Source organism: Ptychodera flava, chromosome 7 (genome assembly GCF_041260155.1).
Source record: "Ptychodera flava strain L36383 chromosome 7, AS_Pfla_20210202, whole genome shotgun sequence".
Classification (NCBI taxonomy): Eukaryota; Metazoa; Hemichordata; class Enteropneusta; family Ptychoderidae; genus Ptychodera; species Ptychodera flava.
The window spans coordinates 17904499-17927025 of NC_091934.1; the positions used below are offsets into that span (position 1 = coordinate 17904499).

At 37.1% G+C, this 22527-nt stretch overlaps 1 protein-coding gene across 1 annotated transcript; it reads left to right on the plus strand.

Annotated features, from left to right (window-relative positions):
• The first annotated feature begins 13459 nt into the window (after positions 1–13459).
• LOC139136343 (monocarboxylate transporter 13-like) lies at positions 13460–22118 on the plus strand. Its single transcript, XM_070704068.1, has 4 exons — positions 13460–13673; positions 14104–14247; positions 17390–18217; positions 20034–22118. Exons 1-4 carry the CDS (start codon positions 13460–13462, stop codon positions 20342–20344), a joined length of 1497 nt encoding a protein of 498 aa, XP_070560169.1. The 3' UTR covers positions 20345–22118.
• Positions 22119–22527: the final 409 nt, after the last annotated feature.

The window sequence follows — 22527 nt, forward strand, 5'->3', positions numbered from 1 at the left end:
AGCTTATCTTTCTTCTTCCAGGTCTCCAATCTCAGTACTTCCTTTTTGTCACTAAAAATAAGATCCGAATACTTCCCATACCCGTTAATTAGTTGAGTGCCCTTGCTAATGACTTATCTCTACAAGTTTACATTTTTGTATTTTCGACCAATTGAATGTTTTATTTATCAATGCTAACTTCTCCTCGAAAAATTCCTCTTGCAAACATCTAGTAGTATTGTTTTCAAAATATCCAGAAACACAGTGTGTGTTTCTGTGGAAATTCCATCACTACCCAGGGTTTCATCGTTTTACAATCGCCACACTGCGCTACACTCCTCTGCAACAATCGCTGTACATGAAGGAGATTTTGCACCACGCGTATGTAATAAGTTTGCATCGTTGTTAAAGTTAACCTCCACGAAATATAGCTGTAGGTGTAATTCCCATTTTTAAGAATCCAACTTTGTTATGAAGTGAAAATGATTTCTCTATCACTGTGTTGGTTTGGAACATATCGTCGTCTATTTACTACTATCAGGGTTTTGCGAAGCATCTTGTTTCACTAATAAGAAGTTCAACATTTCTTCCACGATTTCTACTATTTGTTTTCAATATTTCATAATTGATCTTTTTATCAATAATAACTGCAAAACTCTTATTGTGCTTAGAGCAACGGGAATTTTATAAAGACGCTCCCACTGTCTTCGAAATTTTTGTCGTGACTGACTCATCCCAGTAAATATCCCGGAAGTGAAGAAGGAGTAGATTTCCTGTTGTTCTCTCAGCCATCTGAAAACTTACCGTTTTACCTTCTTCTGAGATAGAAAATGCAGATTACTTAAAGATATCCGGAAAAATTGAGATTTACATAGGAATATCTCAGCTTTATTTCTTTCCCGAGACCTATTTTTTTTCTCTTGACCCATTTTCTCTGCTTTGTATGTCTTATTTGTGTCAACCTTTGTATCCTCCAGAAATACTAGAGCGTAACGATCACGTGTCAAATTGCTTTCACCTCGAGTCAATAGGTGTGTCAGGTGTTTATCGAATTCTCAGGCGAATACATAAACAGGGATAGTGACTAGAAGGGCAGTCTATACTCATGGTTAATACAAGGTCAGAGGTAAGTGGATGACTAAGGCATGTCGCCATTTTGAAAATACAGTACTGTTAATGAGGCGTGAGAATGTCCACACGCTTTGTTAGACGAAGCTTAAGGTGACACTTGATAGTGTGCTTGAAACGCTTCACAACACAGAATCAAGTTATGCTTTAGATTGTGCCACGATCGTTTGTTGCGAAATCATGGTTACAATATGTGCGTACATAATTTTGTCTGCAAATATGCCTGTAAGTTACAGTTTGATGCAGTGATTTTGTAGTTTCAAGACGATCGACTATTTAAAGTCTTTAAAGAAAAGGTCGAATGGGTTTCAGTAACCTGCTATGTCGTATTCACACTTCGTTTATGAGCTGAAATTGTTTGGGACTTAAGGAGCTGTCAGTGGTTACAACCGGCTGATCTTAGGTATAAATAACGAGTTAACCCCCCCCACAGATGAATTTGAGTAACCCCCTACAGTGCACGTAGTGGTGTTTCAAGTCTATTAACTGTCACATTGTAAAAATAAACTGCCTTTCTCACTTGAAATAAGACTTCGATGGAATAACGGAAGGAAATAAAGAAGAAAAGTATGATTACAAAAAAAAGGACAGAAATGTCTTTTAATACTCAATTGTAAAATATTCCTTAAAATATTACGTTGAAATTAAGAGTTTGCTTTACCTTATTGACATACACACACTTATAATAGTTCGCGTAAAAAGTGCAATAATTGCTGATGTACGAAAAAAGTAAAAAAAACCTTAAATGATATGTACACAACAACGCAATAAGGAAGTCATTAAAAACACATGGGGAAAACAATATGACACAAACATTATATTTGAAACTATGAACCACATTCGGCTTGACTGATTTTAAAAAAGTGAGAGCATAATTTGGTGCGCCTTACCCTCTTCCTGACACAGAAATTTGGACTGAACACCCCATGCAACCTATGTATTTGTATAAATTTATGGGTATAGCAAAAGTTAAGACCTTTAATATTCTAGTTTTACTGGCTTTTTGTACAATTCGTCCCCATGATCAGTTCAATTTAAAGTAGAAGTTTCTCATGCTTGATCGGGCAAGTTTACTTATTTTCTATCAGGAACTACTGGAAAATTACTCATTTCGTGATGACAGTCGATATGCCGGGTATAGATAATAATAATAATAATAATAATCATAATAAAAATAATAACACACACACAAATACACACACACGTATATATATATATATATATATTATATATATATATATATATATATAATATATATATATATATATATATATATAATATATATATATATATATATATTATATATATATATATATATATATATGCCCTCACGGGAAATTACGTGCTCGATGCTAAGCAAATAACAAAATTTCTTCAAGTAGAAAGTAATAAAATATGTTACTTAAGTTTCATGCAATCTACAATCATCAGACAGATAAAGTGAAAGGAATCTTAGCCCCACACTCTGTTTTACTTTGTTTTTGGACGTACCATTCTATGTGGCGTTCAAATTTGAATGATAATATTTGTTTGGCGACATTTTAAACCAGCTCAGAGCGTTCGTTTAACATTGTATTGTCAGCATTGATAATGTGCAGCTTTTTTGATATACAAAGATTACATCGCTTGCTTATGTTGCATCTGTCTGTCTGTCTGTCTGTCTGTCTGTCTGTCTGTATGTAGTATGTATGTCCGTATACATTAAGAATTTAAAAAAACGCAACATCTACCATCTTTTATTTTTGTGTACATTTGAACAGAGGGGTTGAGATGTAGACTTGTTCAAATGAACATGTTAGTGTTAAAAACACGCTAAGTTGGTAAAAAGGCAAAAATTCTGTTTATATCAGTTGATTCAATTCAGTTGAGCTGACTGGACTTGAAATTTCAGCATCGATTACACCGTTACCATTGTCATTGCGTACGTCAACATTGCGTTGTTTGATCCAGATTCATCGACGACGGCTGCGGTCCTGCAAAGCTGTCCTGAGGGCCTCATCAGCCTAATTAAATATCTTTACCAGTGTATTTCAAAATTTTCGGCTGATCATTTAGTTTCCTTTTTGACAATTTCTTGCTGACACGTGAAAAAAACAGAGTAACTACATGGTATTCAAATAAGCATGCTCATCTATGGATCTACGTACAACTTTTCCACTACGTCTCAGTCAGATGACATTTGCATATTACCAACAGTTGTCGATGTTTTCCGACGTTACCCTTCCGAGGCAACCAGATATGGAGCCTGTGCTTACTATATTTCGAGTCATGCCGTTGTATGCCAAGCTCTAACTGGGGATCGTAACGTTTTAGATCAGTTTTACTCAAAATTAATTTACTCTTTTTGTAACTTGTTTGGAAATACCTAAGCTTAAACTTACAGTGAAATATGAATAGGTGAAGATTTTTTCCAAATTCACAAGGTTTTTTAGTTGTCATTTTTCCCATTCGTTTATTCGTTTTTTACCGGTGATAGGCTATTATGTACATCACTACCTACAAAAGGAGCGATAAAGCTACAAATAGTAGAAGGTTCTAACAGTTACTTACGATTGCTTTAACAAAGATCACAATTTTCTTCCGTCCTAAGGTATTATATTATTTGCTAGACTTTACCCTATATGTTTACGTCTAGTGTGCGTGCTTTATACCAAACACAAGACGCTCAGCGCTAGATTTGAACTCAATACAGTGCCCGAGGAAATTCTCTTCTGAACTTAGTCAATTCTCACCTTCCTTCCGAAGCTTGTAATATATCTATTTCTACGATTGACTTCCATCACAGCGCCTCTACATTCAAATCACCCGCTGCTGTCATAAGAAAGTGGTCGTTTCAATGCTGAAAGTCGGGCTGGGTTGAAAGTCGGGTCCCGTTGGAATCGCAACGGAATATGCAAGGATCGACTTAGGCGTTTAAACAATGGCAGATATGAATTCAGAGATGTATTGAAAGCCATGCATCGTTGCTGGTTTATTGAATTAACTGAGGGAACTCGGTCACCGATACGTGCGAAGGGCCATTCCGTTTCCCAACTTCCTATATTCCTATTGCATACCACAGCAGCCATAGCCGTGTATCGAACCACAAAAGACTGTGGTCTGATTTCACTAAAATTTTGATGGAATTCGAAATCACAACGCAACATACGACTCAGTCACCTAGCGAAGACTCAGTCGAGAAACGTCTGTCGGCAAGATCACAGCCCCTCGGCCAGTCCACAAACCCTGTTTATGAGCTAGGCTTGAATTGTATGAACCCAGCACACTTCCATAATATTCAGGCAAAGGTAATAATCGGTAGCTCATGGTGTAACAGATAGTTTATGTTTCTCTGATAAGCCAACGACTAGGGCAGTGTTTAATCATCCCGCCCGGTGTTGCCAACAACCAACGTCATTTCGACGTTGCCTATTGTGCGCCCACGGCGCTGGACCTTGTTATTTAATTCTGTGCAATCCAATTTTACTAAAAGACGTCTTTACTTAAGTATGGTAGATTGTATCACAAATTTCGATGTACCAGGCTGCATTGTGTTGTAAATGTATGTGTCAATTGCAACAATTGCCTACCACTTCACCTTGGCATCTGATGGACTGTATATCAAAATGTGTTCAGATGCATCTGACATAATGATATTACAAGCTAAAACCATACGCTCACTCGGAACTGTCGCATCTAACGAAATGTGAGCAAAGTGTCACTGACGTTATTACTACCCGTAACACAAAAGCGGAGCGTTTCGACTGTTTGCAACAATAGTTTCTTTTGTACGCAGTGAGTGTAAAAGTATCAACATTTGGTTGCTTTGAAGATTAGCCCAAAGCCATTGATGCACATATTGTAATTTTACTCCGTGCTTTGCTTTCAATCAAGTCGTTTTCCACCAACAAAAAATGTCACTATCGCCTTTACCACACGCGGGAAAACACTGCCGACCCACTGTCCCATGATAATTCAGTCATTCGATTTGACGTCCTACATATCGTCATAGTCAAGGCGACTGTGGTGAAAAACTCTGTAGCTGCTGTTTCATGGCTTTGTACGTGATTGACAGAATTTCCTAGATTCTCCAAGAAAGCGATGTCATTTCCCAAAAGTTTCCGATGTCGTCTGACTTGTTTCTTCACGGCAGTGCAGGTTCCATTTTCTACATAGCGATCCCAGATCCTTTTTTACATATGCACTGTACCTGGAAAACTTGATTTTTTGGGCGGTATCCTGAATCAACCGGCCCTCTGGGCACGTTACCAGTAAATTTGTCCCCACCATTTTGTCTGATGTGGTTCACAAGGAGGTTTAAAACCTACTATCTAGATCTTCACTGACAGGTTTCCCTGATTGGTATTCCCTACCCAGCAAATTTACCTGCAACATTCTGTCAGAGTGTGTGAAACGAGTCTGTTTGAACTCGTGTGAGGGGCCTGGGTATTGTGAACAGCGTTTAGGGACCGAGCACAATTAACGGCAGGGGGGGCCGGAAGAGAAAATGGGGGGGGGCCACGAAAAAAAATGAGTGTTCTTGGGGTGGGCCATGAAAATTCCAGGGAAAGTAAGGGGTGGGCCACCAAAATTTTTTACACCATGACAGACAGAGAATATTTTTCAGCATTTTTGTTCCCTGTTGAAGCTGGAGTTCCTTGTTAAAGTTCTTGTAGCATAATGAAATACCAAGTCTTAAACCTCACAATGCAGTTGTTATTTGTAAAATGAGCAATATTATTATTGAAAATTGACTTCATTTGTCAACAGTAATAATGGTTGGTAATGATACAGAGGCTCGGTTGAAACTGGTTATTTCATCATGCTATAGGAATCCCTTATAGAACAGGAATGCCTGCCAGTACCATGTGAAATTAGCATTCACATGGCTAGTTGGCATGACTTAATGCATGTGCATAGGAATAGGCAGTCAGGCAATCCACATTCATTTCAGAAGCACGTTGGTAACATGTGTATAGGCCGAAATATTTAAATGAGCTAGCCATTCACACACATGTGAATGAATGGTTATTCTGAATCCACTCACATGTATGTGAACCAATGGTTATTTTGAATGCACATATGAATGACAGGGTCATCCTGGCAGAAAAAGAGCACCATGACAAGTACTGATTTCACACCCGATTTCACTTATTTTGATGTTGCCGTTATGAATTTGGTAAACATTGTTACATTTGCATGTTTGCAAGGTGTAAGCAAACATCAAATAAGTGAAATCAAATTCAGTAAAATCAAGTACTTTTACACAGCCCCTTACGGTGAATTATAAGATACAATTGGTTGGATATGTAATTTAACCATATTTGGCCTAAAACTAAGACAGGCCAAACAGAGTTAAAAGCAACTCTGACTCACCTGAACACAGCAAACACAAGCAGACTCACCTTTCCAAACGTTCAAAATAAAAAGCACAAAACATATCTGTAAGTCTGATGACCAATTTAATAAATTTTTGGCTTTAACAAATTCATAGACACAGTGAAAAGTGATTTAGTCAAAGATTAGTTTTTAAAAGAGTTCATTTAACTCTGGCCAAGTCTCGTCTTTCATGTCCTATTTTGTTTTGAAATTTGACATTGAAGACTTCTTTACGTAAGTCATGATTATTCTTGCCAAATTTCTCTTGGGCCTTGGCTGACATGCACACTGAAATGAAACAGAAAGGAGAGAATGAACTTAGCAACATTTATTAAGACGACAACTTTACAATAAAGTTTCAGAACATGTGTGTGATTTGTTACATACACATAGAGGAATTTTTTACATACATCTTTGCGAGTGCAAAATTAATACATTGAAAATGTAACATATATGTCTAGAAATGTGCTTGTGTACGTTGTATTGACTTGACTAGTTGCCACAGCCACTATACCGATTAATTTATGTACATCTTTACAAAGTGAGGGCATCACAATTCATAATTTGAATCAATACAAGAAAGTATGTTAATACATGAGGCAAACAAGTTATTGAACTCAATAAAAATTACAGCTGCTGTCCCTTGAAAATTAAGACGTATCACATTTCTAAACATTTTTTCTGTCTTTCAATACAAGGCTTCTTACCTGGCAATATCATATTAACAATGGATTTTAAAAGTAACCATGTACAAAAGAAGTAAAAAATGCAAGTAAGACCGGGTGGTACAAACAATCATAAGTTTACATAGCCATGTTCATCCTACGATCTACCGGTAGTTTGGTTTTTTTTTAATATTTTCATTTCGCCTATTTTTTTTATAGCAGTGTTTTTGCACTGAGTGAGACCATGGACGCAAACTAAGCTTAGGCGTTGTTCAAGCCCAGCTTTGTTTTGCGTTAATGGCCATACTGTACACCTCCCTCCGCCCTGTCCAGGTATACAGATACGTACTTTCTTTTCACCCCTAAAGCTCAGGTTAAAAATGTCGGGCCATATACAAAATCAAGCTTCCCAGGAAAACATCAATGTGCAGAGAAAAGCCTCTCTATAAGGCATACTAATTTCGTAATTGCCCTTTATAAATATGCATTTCAAATACTTACCGGATGAATGGAAAATTATCGTCCACGACGACTTGCTATCTCGGTCACTGCATCCAACACTGTCGCGGGAAATACACTTTACCTTCATGCCAACTGAAACATTACCACTTAGACCTAACTCACTTGCTGTTTTGACTCAAATGTGTCGTCACTGGGGGAAGAAATGACCGAGAAATCAGCCATAATTCGTGAGATTCAGCTGGTCTGAACAGCCATTATTTCAAAAATTCTGCGCAATCTCATTTGAGAGATGCAATGTGATATCCGACAACGATCGTGTGGGAACACAAAGCATTGGTCAATTCGACAGGTCAAGGGTCGTGATCGTCGCAAATTTTGACATTTCAAGTACGCGTAAACTGTTCCTTTAGATTTTTCCAATAAGCAAAAATTGACTTTATATGAAGAGATCAGTTAAAATACGGACGTCCAACACACTAAGTGAACCCTGTTGCAATTCTGATCAGCCTCGTTAAATCCAAGCGTACTCATTTACGGGACCCTTACGTTCATACCCGTTGCGTCCCGTACTCTTTCCAAAGTCACGACATCATACATCGTCAGAACCGCTAGTCCATCCGGCTCGACTTTTGAACGGTTTGGGGATGAACAGTACCTGTACTGCGTTTCCATTAAGTTTTATGTAAGTTGTAATCGCGAAAGTTTTACAATGGCAGATGCAGAACCGTCGCAAGTGTGTTCGTCGTTGTGTGATGATCTGACGTACATGTACATGGCTGCACATCATAGCCAGTTGCTGACGGACGTACGCGAAAACATGGACCGTATGAGAAAAATTTAATGACAGATCCAACCATATTACGTCTGGAAATGTGAGTACCTTTCAATAGAATGCAGGTTCCGATCATATGGCGATCATATGGAATATTAGCGGTGAACATGTGTTTATTATTGCACATTTTGAAAATAAAAATAAACGATGTTTAAAATTTTATCTGTGCTGATTTAATTTAGAGGCTGCTCACAGACGTTTGTAGCCATCTGCATGACTTCCCTCTGTCATATTCATTGGTTTATACTGAAAATATCTGGTCTCGTTTTTTTGAATGGACATGAATGAAACTAATGCTAATTATATTTAAGGGATAGGCTGTAACTTCATAATTTTGGCAGAAATTGTGTTCTTCGTACATCGACTACAGGTTTTTCTCTCTTTTCAAATCATGTTAGCCAGTATTGCTAATGTTATTCTATTTTCTAAAACACGTTCAAATATCCAGTCTTCACAACCTGTATTATGTACAGTCAGCATTGTTATTGTTGGTAAACACATTTTGGTCTGGACTAAACTTCAATTGAACACAATAACAGTGAACTTTTATAATATACATGCACACAAAGTGTATGTTGGTTGTATTGATAATATCAACGAGCTAATTCAACTTAAATTTGTAAACCAATGAAGTAAGTGCAGTTGATACATAACAAAAATATTAACAAAATCAAAAACTTACAGCTTTATACTGTCACTTTAAAATGGCAAACCGTTGCTTCTGTAGCCACTAAATATTTAAGTCTGAGAACAATTTAACTGGTAAATGTGACCCATGTGGCATTTCTATAGTGCAAACATGAGTAATTTCACCTGAAAAACTTAACCCAAGTAAAATCAACTCTACACATGAGTGCCGCCTAATTTATTTAAATTAAATAGACAATAGGGATGTGAAAACATGAGAATTGACAACAAGTCAGTCCTTGGAGTTTATTAATCATAATGCATGTCACATGTGTAAGCTACCATTCAATCCATTGACAATCTTCCCTTCTATCATGAATTCAATAGGACTGCTAATGAATGGTTACTTCACATGGCTGAGTCTGATTTCACATTCATAGCCAGTGATGAATGTTCAAATTTTAACATGTCATATTTCCAATACTGGCATGTGGCAGGTTGGACTGCTATGGACTGCCTATTTTTCCTCAAATAACCATTCAACCTGTTCCACACAGGAATGTGGACTGGCTAATAGCCAGTTCAGAACTAGAATACGTAGTGGACACACAGGAAAAAAATACTGAAAAAAAGGGAGGAAAAATGGCATTAATGGGTCTTTTATAGTTAGCCCATGAAGGACTATTCCAATGGCAGACTGTCATTACAGTGGAGTAACATTGAATATCTTGGGTAGTCATAGAAAGGCAGACACTGGGTTGTGGAAAGTGCATTGATATCACAACGGTCATGTTATACATTTTTCCCAACATCTGAAACATCATACAGATACTCAGTTGAAGTAAAGTTATTTTATTTGTTTATTATTTATATATTTATTTGTTTATTATTTATTTCAAGAATGCAAGAATGTTGTTTTCACTAAAGCATATATTAAAAGTTATAAGGATTATATATATGTGTACAACTTTGTACCTATGTAATCTTTCTTTTTTGGGAGGGGGGGGCCACAAAAATTTTGTTGCCGGTGATGGGGGGGCCACTAAAATTTTGCTGGTGTTAGGGGGGGGGGGGCTGTAAAAAATATATGCACCACATATTTTCTCTTCCGGCCCCCCTGCCGTTAATTGTGCTCGTTCCCTTATATAGAAACTGTCATTGTAGCCCCTTTCGTCGCCACTCACTGCGCTAATCGTCAAAACAACTAAAACGTTGATACTTTTACACTCACACGCATGCAATTTATGATTGTTAAAAACAGTCGAAACGCTCCGCTTTCGTGATACGGGTAGTATTTATCTATGGTAATTTCACTCTCTTCACCCTCTAGAAGCTCTGAATGCTTCAGTACATTTTCCATAAACAAGGAATACCCCTTCTTCCTCTCCATATTTTGAGCAACCCCTGTAGCTTCCAATTTTTCGAGTAAGCTGCCTGATTCCTTCGACCCCGAGGCCATAAATATTGCTTTTCTTTCATTGATGGCCTCATGTGCTTGCAACTGGATCGTTGTGCATGACTCTGAGGGGCGGCATAGACTTTAGTCAAATCAAACTGACCTGACTAGATACACAAACACAATGCGCTAAGTGTAATCGATCATATTGTTTCTCTGGTCAACCGAAAAGTTTGAGTACGGGCACTCATTGTCGCCGTATGATTCGCTAGCTGAAAAGGCCAAATGGACAAAAAAGTGTCAAAGGTTCAGCACTCTTCATATAAAAAAGCTACGATTAGGAAAATAGGTCATCCTAACAATTTGTTTTAGTTTAGTTGAGTTGCGTTTATTTATACATTCAATTAGCCTGAGCGAAATGAAACTTCTCTTAGTTGCGATAATTTTATCTCTCTGGCTGTACATGCTTGGTGTTAGTATCGTGCTTTGTTGTATATTTTGAAATCCGAATTTCATCTTTCTATCGTGCAGCCTTCTCGTGTCTGCTCAGGGTGCATGAGTTCATCACACATAGTGCAGATTAACAAGAGGAGGTTCGCCGATTTGTTCATTTTCAAGATGAAATGGAAATAACGTTTTATTTCATGCCTTTTCTTTCTTCAAATATAACCAAAAAATTAAATTACGTCAAAGTACACGTGAAATGCGAGAGTGCACAAATGATTTCTGTGGAAAGTTGCGTTGTCCGAACTTTTCAATTACCCGCAGACACAGCTCGACCTCAACCCTAAACGTAAAAGAAACCGTAACTTCTAGAAGTGCCGAAACTAGCAATTTGTGCTGTAAGAGGTTGATTTCACGCAAGTCAAATGTATACTCAGAAGAGAGTAAGAATTTTGTATTCATGCTTTGCGGAACTTCATGAACTATCTGAAATTACGTTTTCACTGCATACGACCACGGCCGGTCCGGTCAGCATAAGTTGACTGACATTAGACTTCGCTTTTCTTTTCTTTTTTGCTGGTTCTATAATACAGAGGTGAGATTAGTGGTGCATAGAATTTCAACCTCCCGGTTGCGTGACCTCCACTGTACTGTAGTCTAGACCCGGAGTCTAGACTAGTCGATACTCTTGCATTCGGAACACACTGTCGATGACAGCCTGCACTGTACTACGCTACGGCGTAAGTATTAGTTTGATAAAATCGGTACACTATGTAAGACACACAAGAACACATATAAATAAAGTTTGAAAAAATAACACGAGTCAATCTTTCTGTCGCAACGAAGGGCGACAAGTGTGCAGTGCAGTGCAAAAGCTAAGTCCTCACTAGGTAACTTGGTGCCGCACATAGTATGTTCAAATCCCATGAAGACTTTACTGAAAATACATCAAAATTCGTCAAGGTCACCAAAAGTAATTAACACGATTGGAACTAATTTGGGAAAATTGGATGAGAGTAATTATTAGGAAAATGTAACGAAATCGAAATTTTTACAGCTGAAATTTTACAAAATGATAGAATAGTGTAAAATTTGAAATATTGTTCTCATCGGACAAAACAACGAAAATACAACGATTATTGCATACCTCTTTCATCGGATTCAATTTTATGAAAATAAGTTCATTTTTGTGTAAATGTACTGAAGAAACGAGACAAAATGCTTAAAATTTCTCTAATTGACGAATTTTGAGTCAGGGCACTTTTGAAATGTCCCTGACTTTTTCATGAATTTAAGGCTTCATAAACATTAAATTGAGTCAGGGCACATTTTGAAAGACCCTGACTGACTTAACTGTAAATCAATCGATAAACTTCATTTTGGTCGAGGAAAAATGACAAATTGAGATTATTACTAGTGTTTCAGTAAAGAAGAAACTACAGACAAGCTCTCATATTTTCATTCAAATATGAATATTGTTCACATGTTTTGAACAATATTGCATTAGATACTATCATGCACTGATTCTTACTCATAACATTTCAACAGCATCGTAAATTTTGAATAAAATTTTAAAAATGGTAAGCAAATATGGTGTAAAATTAGAGAAATTTCTAAAATTCTTGAGAAATTCTGCCTATCCAATTATCCCAATTTAGTTCCAATCGTGTTAATCCTACATGATGTTGGAGAAAAACGGTCCAAACCTGACCAATGTACAACAAAAACAAAAAATATATCACCCTTGCAGATACTAAGTTACATGACAGTCTACAGGTCTGAGGTCATCAAAAGTTGAACGAATATTGTGGTATCTTACTTGCCTATTTTGGTTGATTCTGCTGAAGAAGATTTCCAAGGGGCCAACGTCAAATGGGATTGGGCCCTATCGCTCTCTTGAGTTCAAAAGGTGTACATGACCAAGCATGAAACAATGTAACATGATGGTAGATGTAAACGATACGACATTCTCCCGCTACCATTTCGCCTGTTGCTGTCCACAACTTCCTGAAGCTTGTACTTGAGTTTCAGTGCCTTGATCTTCCGGTGGCACTGCAGGGCTGTTCTATGTAGCCCAATTTGCAAAGTCTTTTCAGCCATCTTTTTGTACACATGACTGTCCCTCATAATGCGTTCGTCCGACCAGACTGAAATAAATTATTTCTTCATCGGAACAATTGCTGCCACGAGATGCGCTACTCTATTTGGACGAAAGTGAATTGAATGTTTGTTTTAATTTGTTATACGTTGCAAATACCTATCGCAGGTAAAATTTCCATTCATTTGACGTGATGAAATGCGATATTGATAATGATCTGGTGATTAGCAAGATGTTTGTTTCTGGTCTTTAAAAAGCGAGTTTCAATTTCAGAAACTACCGCTCATAACATCACGAAACTTCACATCTTGTTCGGGATTAGAAGGACCAATACTTGATATATAATTGACCTTCAATTCATCACTTGACCTGGCAGCCACATCACATTTGGTTGAAATCAACAGAAAGTGATATTCTCAAAAAACTTACAGAAAACCCTTAGTATTAAACATTGTTTTAATGTTTTAGATATGCATGGTCGAGAAACTGATCAAAACCGCACAGGACCTGATGGTGGATGGGGATGGTTGGTTGTTGGTGCTGGGTTCGTCGTCAAGTTCATGGGCGGTGGTTTACTACAGTCACTTAGCCCGCTATATATTGATATGAAACGTTACTTTGGATCCAGCTCCGCCGAAACATCATGGGTACTTTCTATCGCATTTGCGATGCCGTTTTTCACAAGTAAGGATTTTTATTTCTAACGTCTTCGGCGTGGTGATCGAACACATTATTAATGGAGGCACGTGTTATGTCAACTTGATTTAGTCGGCCCAGCAGCGTATCGTGATACAGGCCCCGCCCTTCCTTGTTCGCAAAGCGAGAACAAGCAAAGATTTTCTATTTGGGTTTTGCAAGAATTTACCATCCTTGACGTATTGTGGACAGTGGTAAACTGTTTCCTGTTTTGAAAATTAAATTCAGGAAGTACTCCGATCACATGCCACTACCAAGTAATGGGCTTCGATACAGTCTTTCTCTGTAGGCTGTCAGTTCTATAACATTCTCATATCTCTTCATCACTTTGCATTTTCTGTATTTTGACATAGAAAGAACGATGACCTCAAGTGGCCATATTTAACCTGTGTTTGTTATTATGGTTTTGACTATTTAGGTATTTTGGGTGCAGTCGCTGCAAAATTGTTCGGACATCGTCTTGCTGTAATGATCGGTGGATTGTTAGCTTCGTCTGGATTCTTCATCAGTTACTTCGCAACCAGCCTAGTTTACTTGTATGGAAGCATAGGCTTCCTCGTGGGTACGTATGAGGTTTCATTCCGGATAATGACACGAATTCAAATATTTTCTCTGTTATGCTGAATGTACTTAACAATACGGAAAGTTTGAATTTAACGTTGAAACTCTAATCTTTTGCATCGAAGTAGTTTTGTTTCATCAAGATGTAGAATTAAGATTTCCGTTGACTGGTAAATGGACATAACTTTTCAGTTACACAGCAAAAACAGCGGTTTTTAAATGATGTATCGTAACGGTCGTTGTGTGTTGTCACTTTTTTTTAGTTTTAGTCTTGTTTTGTTGTTTATTGTGATATTTTGTGTGTTGTCCGCCAATCTGAATTGCCCTTAAGGGATGGATAAAGTTGAATTGATTGATTGATATGATCATACGTCCATGCCCATAACCAGTCCATTCTGGTGACGTTTCGTGTAAAATACCAGCTGTATTTTTTAGGTCAATGTCAACATATGCACGTTTATCGTCATCAGTGTTGGAGTGTGTTTTTTTTCGCAACTTGCATGTAAACAAAGTACCAACACAACAGCCGCCACTCTGCCTACTATGTAATGTTGAAGACATACAAATACAAGATCAATAGGTTGAATCTTTTAATGTTACTCTTTTGTCGTAGTTTAGTTTAAGTTCTTGTCATTTGTTGTGTACAAGCTCAAGCAAACACTCTACGGTTTGCAAGGTACCGTCAAAAGCAAATATTATCAGTTTGTTAGCATGTGGTGTGACAGTGAAGTGTCGTGCTATACCGGTTGCGTGGCGACTTCCCTGAACAAACGTAACAAAATGACCGCCAATCTCTCCTCTGTTTGGCGTATCTGAGAAATCGAAATTAGGAAGATATTGAATCAGGGGAAAGTTATAGAGGAACAGAATTTGTCGGACTCTATTTGACCGTAAATAGTTCTTCCGTTCGATGATGAGGAGTTTGCTGGCGTAGTGAAATGGACTCGGAAATTTATGAATGAAGCCGGTTTACACAAATATCACTGAAAAGGAATGATGTTACATAATTCATCCCAAGCAAAATGATGCCTTTAACTCAGTATTAAATTGCACTGTAAATTTTTATCTAGTTCCTTGCAAATCCGCATAAAAGTAAGCACAATTTCCCCGCTATATGTAATTTGCGGCCATCTTTGTCGGCAATCTTTGTCGGCCCGCTTCGGTATCTATGAATATTATATCTAATGAGGTAAAAGTAGAACCAGAAAAAAAATTGTAATTTCCCCGTGATTTGTAAAATTCTAAGCATGGGTATATGATATAATATGTTATTACTCAACGTTGCCTGTTTTTGTGTCATATCAGCATTCGTGTGATTTGTGTTGCGTCAGACACTCGACTTTATCTGGTGTCTGGCGGAGAACAAATGATCATCATGCTTATAAGACACAGGAACGGGTGACATTATATGAGTAACCTCCAAATGTTGACAACATCAAAACTTCATTGACCATATCATTGTATATTTTTTTGAAGACTTGTCATTAAATCTGGCGCAAAATCGGATTAAAGATGATGGTCAGTGCACTCTCGATCACATTGCATTCACAATCACCTCTGGAGGGGATTTCAGGTGGGGACTTGAAATGATTTACAACAAGCCAGGGTGATCTGAAAAATTGACATTTCAAGGAGGGGGACTTGAAACTTTATTGAAAATGAAATTCCTTTTCAAATATTTCTAGCACTTTCAATTCCTGCCGTTTCAATTTTCGTCGCGCCCTTCGGGCCCAAGTTTTAACACTTTATTGATGATCCTGGAAGCCACCTTGAGGCAAAAGATTTAGCTTGCCATGATTACTTACCCAACCCCACTATTGTGCAAAACTGCCCTCTATAATGACTGAAAGTTCCAACCTAACTTTTCAATAACAATTTGGGAGATAACGTATATGATAACATTTTCCCATTGACAACACTTTGGGTCTAGGTCAGTGTCGATGATTCATGTTGTCGTTCGTACATTTTTATTTTATTTAGGACTTTGACTCAATACAAATTATTTCGATGGTGCATATAGTTTATCAATTACAACTGGATGCTTCAGGTCAAACAACCTTTTAATAACAATTTGGGAGATTATCACCTATGTGCTACTTGTAGTTTCCCCGTAGACTACAATGTATAGCGAAACAACATTTCAGTGCAATTCAAATATTTCTTGCAGGCCCATGCACTTGTAACCATATTATTCTAATAAACTACATTAACATCAATCATCAAACGTCTGTAAATACACATATTATTCTAATGAAGTACATTAATATCAATTATAAAACGTCTATAAAAACATATTTTGCTAATTTTCTATCGTAAAATTATTCATAGCTTTTTTCATCGACAACAATATATAGGGGATCAATAGTTTCGGCAAAATTCGAAAATTAAATTTCTTATTCACTTGTAAACACACCATGCTAATCAAGTACAATTTATATCAGTTATCAAACGTCTATAGATGAACACATATTTCTGGTTTTTTATTAGAAAATACGCGTGCATGATTTTCTCATGGACCACCATGTTTTTGAATCAACATTATCAATGAAATCCAAAAATTATTTTTTTGTACACACCTGCACTTTTTTACTTGCCACTTCAAGCAAAGTACATTTAGATGAATTATCAAACTCACAAATTCAGAGATATAGCATGTTTTCATGGGGAAACGTTAATAGCTTGCCCAATAGACTCCTACGTATTATGATTTGATATTTTGGACAAAGCATTATATACGCTGCATTTTGACTTCCTTTGAGGGGGACTATAAATTATAGCAAGTCAGAAAGGGTGACTTGAAGAAATTGTGAGTTTGTAGGGGGGTATTTGAACAAATCAGAAAACTTTTTGGAATCCCCCTCTATAGGTGTTTGTGAATGCAGCCTAAATTTGTGTGAACAACCCGGCCTGCCATCATTTTTCCGTCATCATTTTGTTAACGCTTGATGGCATTTATTCTCTCAGTTTTTATTGACAGACGTTATGAAAAACATCAACAATTTAAAGAAATAAATGTTGCTTTACATTGAAATTTATATCTATTGCTGACACTTGCATTGCAACTAGTCAACATCTCAAGCGCCTTTAGGGCGGTTCATGTCTATATAATTTGTTTATCTCTCTATGATTTTGTTTTTGTTCAGGGACTGGACTTGGGATAAGCGTTACCCCAGCTCTGACAATGCTTGCGATATACTTTCCAAAGAAGCACTCACTTGTAAATGGTATTGCATTTTTTGGTAGTGGCATGGGTATATTTGTAATACCTCCCTTGCTTCAGGCCTGCATTGACAGATATGGATGGCGGGGCTCTGTGCTTATAATGTCAGCCTTTTGCGCTCATTCTGTCGTCAGTGGTGCACTACTTCGACCTCTTAGAAAGGCCGGCAAAGCAAAGCATGAGGATGGTGATCTGTCCCAGGCACCTCCTGACACACAAGATGCCATTGGCGAGCAGGACGAGAACAAAACATCTAAGCGAAGGTTTACTTGTTCTCATTTCATGTATATTGCTTTCTTTACCTATTTGAGATTCACGATTCTCGTCATCTCTTTCTTTTTCGTGGCTTTGGGAATGTTCGGCGGATCGGTACATATGCAAGCCCGTGCAAAAGTTGAAGGAGTGGGAACTCTACAGCAAACTGCTTGGCTTGTCTCTATCGTTGGTATTGGGAGCATTGCAAGTAGAGTGGGTGGCGCTTTCCTTGTTCAACATAGATTAATATCGGCCACAAACATATACATCCTTAGCATCCTAGCCGTTGGGGTCGCTTTTCTCATACCTCAACTTGCGGACACCTATGGTGGCTTTGTTGTACTAAGCCTTGTCATGGGATTGGGATCGGGAGTCTACATGTCTATGTCTGCTGTTTGCACGAGAGAATACATCGGGATCAATAACATGCTCATCGGTTTGGCAACTTTGTATGTTCCAGCAGGGATTGGTTTCCTTTTAGGGCCGCCACTGGCAGGTTTGTATTCAATTGCACTAATTACTAGACAACGTTACAAAATATATTACAGAATTGATGAATCCGAATGAGAATATACAAAGAGAGGGCGTGGACTAATATCTCAAACAAACAATGCATCAATGAACAAGAGTGGCAGACAGACTGATTATGAGAAAATAAACATGTATACTTTTCGAGATGTTTAGAGTGAAAAATGCCAGTACGAAAGTGAAAGCTGCATACCGGCAGAAACAGTGTTAGCTCTGACTCTAATGTAGTGGAAGAAGAGTTTTGGTCAAATGACGCTCATGAAAGTGAACTATACTCGAACACAAGATCAGCCAGAGAGCGATACATGGAAGACCGGGAGACTTGATACTGAGTGTATCCCTGACTTTTGAATTCTGGCATATCAAAATAATCAAATATTAAAAACCGGATGGGTCATCATGCTTAATTTTCTACAAATCAAAAAATAAAAGTCACTGATTAACCCGAAAATTATTTAAAAATAGTACGTGAAACCATTCATTTCAAGTTCATGAAATGAATAAAATTTTCATATTCTCATCGTAAAATAACACAAAAGTAAGCGTGACTGAATGGAATTACATATTTTTCACCAAATTTGTCATAATAACACCAAAAAGTTCAGAGATTAAAATGTACATTTGATGGGTTTTTTACCCTTCCAGAGTTATCGACTTTGTTAAACAACACAAGAGGAACTAATTCTGGATAATTGGATCTTCAGTTTTTCAAATTTCTCAAAAGTGTCAGGTGCCCTATAGCTGAATGTTACAATATTATAAATTACTCATAAAAACAAGTGTTTAACTTAAAAAGAAAAGCAGACGAGCTAACATTTGCAGATGAAACTGACATTACTTTACCATCCAAATGTCCCAAATTAGCTTCGATCAAGTTTTTTTAGTACATCTAAGTTTATATTATGTCTTGTACTTTTGAAAATATACTTTTGTTCGGTAGGTCACCATGTTGAATATTTTACTATTTGGCACTTCAGGAATTCACAATTTGCATACTCTCGTATGATCATCATTAAGTGTGCTCTTCAGCAAGTGCCATGCGGGCCAGAGTTGGATTAACTCAAGCCATGACTATCGATTCTTTAATGACTGATACATTTCAGTCATTGGAGGTACTTGTCCAGGGCATTTGTTGACAGTGTAAATGGCCGTATTTAACCGAAATGTCAGCATTTTTCTGACTAAGAGGAAAGAGATCAAAGAAAAATACACAATTTTTGGCCTTGTAAGTCTGAACATGACTCGACTCCGTAAAATACAACACAAAATCCAGCAAGTGCCTTAACTATGCAAATATACTCCCTTCCATATTAATACATTGGCATGTGAGCATACAAATGGGTTTACAGTCAAGTTTGATTTTCGAAATACGGTACATGTTCCCTTTTCCTGCCAAGTCCATATTTCACCATCAGGTCAAAATTAATGAAACACAACATATTCCATATTGTGTATATATTAACATAATACTGTACATTTGAAGGCTGTTGAAAACAAAAATACTGTAAACTTGATTTTTTGGACTAAAGATGCTATAACATACGAAGCCAAGTGGGTGAAAATGCGTTGTGTTTTGGCTCAATACCGCTTTTTACTGACTTGGCTGATGGGGAAGTAATACTGTCTGGCAGGAAAAGGTAAGCTAGTCCTACATTTTGTGCTTTTACACAGATTTCATCTACATCTTCTCGCAATGGGGCCATTGTTGAAATAAACATTATTTTCCACGAACAGACTTGTGCTGAGCATTTTCGCAATACCCTGATTAATTTCTTCCCTGACAGGATGGATATATGACGTCACCGGTAATTATGACTACTCGTTTTTCACCATGGGTGGCTTTCATTTACTTGGTGCGTTCATTTGCATCCTCGGACGATGTATCACTTGGCACAGGAACAAGAAGCTTACAGGAGGAGATAAATCTACCAGCCAAGTGGATGACCAGGCGATCGTAGATCCAATGCATGATGGTTTTGTGATGAAAGATGCTACTAGTCAGACATTTATCAGTGATTTTGTTGATGATAATAACACAAACACAAATTGGATTCTAGATTCACCCTTCATCAGTGAGAGGCATACAGATAATTAAAAAGAAATTCTTAAACTGGTCATATTTGCAAGTATGCAAATGTGGCAAGTTCAGCCTGCAGACAATGAGCATCTTGTTCACGGATAACAGTGTGGCAATCTGAGCCATAAGGTATGTGGTTATCAGACCTGCATGTAACAGTTAGTCGGACACCAATAAGCTGCGCTTTGCTGGCAAACAATTCTTGGAATTAAAGGCACAGAACATAAAAGTACATACAATCTTGTTTGATTTGCATTGATGACGGTTTGTTTGCCAATAACTTTTCTGTTTTCTGGTCCAGATAAATGCAGTGATATGAAGCATCTAAAATATTGTTTTACTTTGCATAGTAAAAGTCAGTTAAGATATTTCAATTAAAATTTCAAAACTACCGTTCAAGTAATCATTAAATAATAATTATTCTAACTGCAGGCACTGTGCATTCTTGCCATTCCTTGCCCAAATATTTAATCATCCATAGGTTCCACCTGAATGTTATTCCTCGCAATTGGCGAGACTGAATTTTCTTGTTATAATTAAAAATTTTATTTACTCAAAAACGCCATTATTAGGCTTGAAAATTTTGTGTATTCTTACTTTTCTGTGTCTTGATATTTTGAATTTTTTTAACCACAGATACATGTATTGGGAAGCAATAAAGGGAGGGGTTTGTGCCCATCTATGGATGACCCATACAGCAGATCTGTTGATATGTATGCACAATGTATCCCAACATCCCTTGTGTGTATCAAAAATTTTAAAATGGTGGCAGTACCGCAACTGATGATCATTGTTGAAGCATTTATTTAGCAAAGTCTTGTAATGATTTGAAAGTGACAAAACTGGTGAAATATAAACACAGACCAAATTTCTGTGGCGAGAAAATGTTTGTAGATTCAAAATGTTTAAAAACTAGCAGAATTTTTTTGCTGAATGTACAACGCATACAACACAGACCCTAGTGTGATCTCATAGTTAACATCAAATTATTCCTTACAATGAAAAATAGTCTTCTGCTGTTTTGTCTAATGGAAAAATCCTTGTCTTCAAGTTGTGACTTGATAAAATCACAGAAAACAAGCAACATTTTCCTCAGTGACGGGAAAATATTAAACCTGCTATTCGTTTGCAACAACTTAGATGATATATACAGGCTTCAATCCTTTTTGAACTATCAAAACATCTCATGTGACATTTTTGAATATACTACAAAAATATGGTATATATGTTGGGAAATTTTTATAATAGAGTCTTTATTCTTGTGTTAATATCATCTCACCTTTGTACAAGCTCTATATTTTGTGTGATAATTGAAAGGTGAATTTATTTTATGAATTGTTTTCATGATTAAGAGATCAAGACAAATTATAAGTTTTAATTAGATATGCTACATTTTTTATAAATTATGTAAAACTTTACATTAACTTCCTATACTGTAACAAAGAATAATCCTAAAGGCACACTGATTCATATCTGTCAACATAGGGACTAAATGATTTTAAAATACAGTTGTTTTGAGAATGATTGGTTAATGGCAGAAATGAAAAATTGGACACGAGTGTTGTCATCCATTTGAATGGCCAATCAAGGCCGATGTTTGAAACCAGGGTTGATGGCTTGAAGACCAGATGTTGAGCTTTGCGCTCATTTGTAGTGCGACCTAATGATCTTAGATGTATGCAAATATTGGAAAAACTGTCAGTATTGAATTATTATGCCATTTTTGTTGTTTTAACATATCAAATTATTTCATATTGACAAATGAAATAAAGAAAAATACTAACATCACTGACAAACAGTTTTGCAAATGTGAGTTTTTTAGTGATCAAAAGTATAGAATTGTAGGCATAGAACATGAGCACAGAATATTGGTGAAGATTGAGAGGGCAGATTGAAATGCACAGACGTGGACTAGGGCAGCATTCTATTAATTTCTGACCTCTCACACAGCTAAAGACTCAGTTGGTAAACATTGTAAGTGCAAACATTCTCAGTTGGACTTTGCGAAGAATTTTGCCATAGTTGTATCTCTGTATGGGACGTCATTCACACCTTGCTAAACCAGAGGCAGTTTGCTGTTTGCATACCAGTGACTGGTTTTTATTTGTGATCGGACTTAAAGATAAACAAAATAGTGGAAAGCAGGAACCACTCTTCCCTATACTTCCACGTAGAAGACAGGGAGGAGTGTTACCGCCATG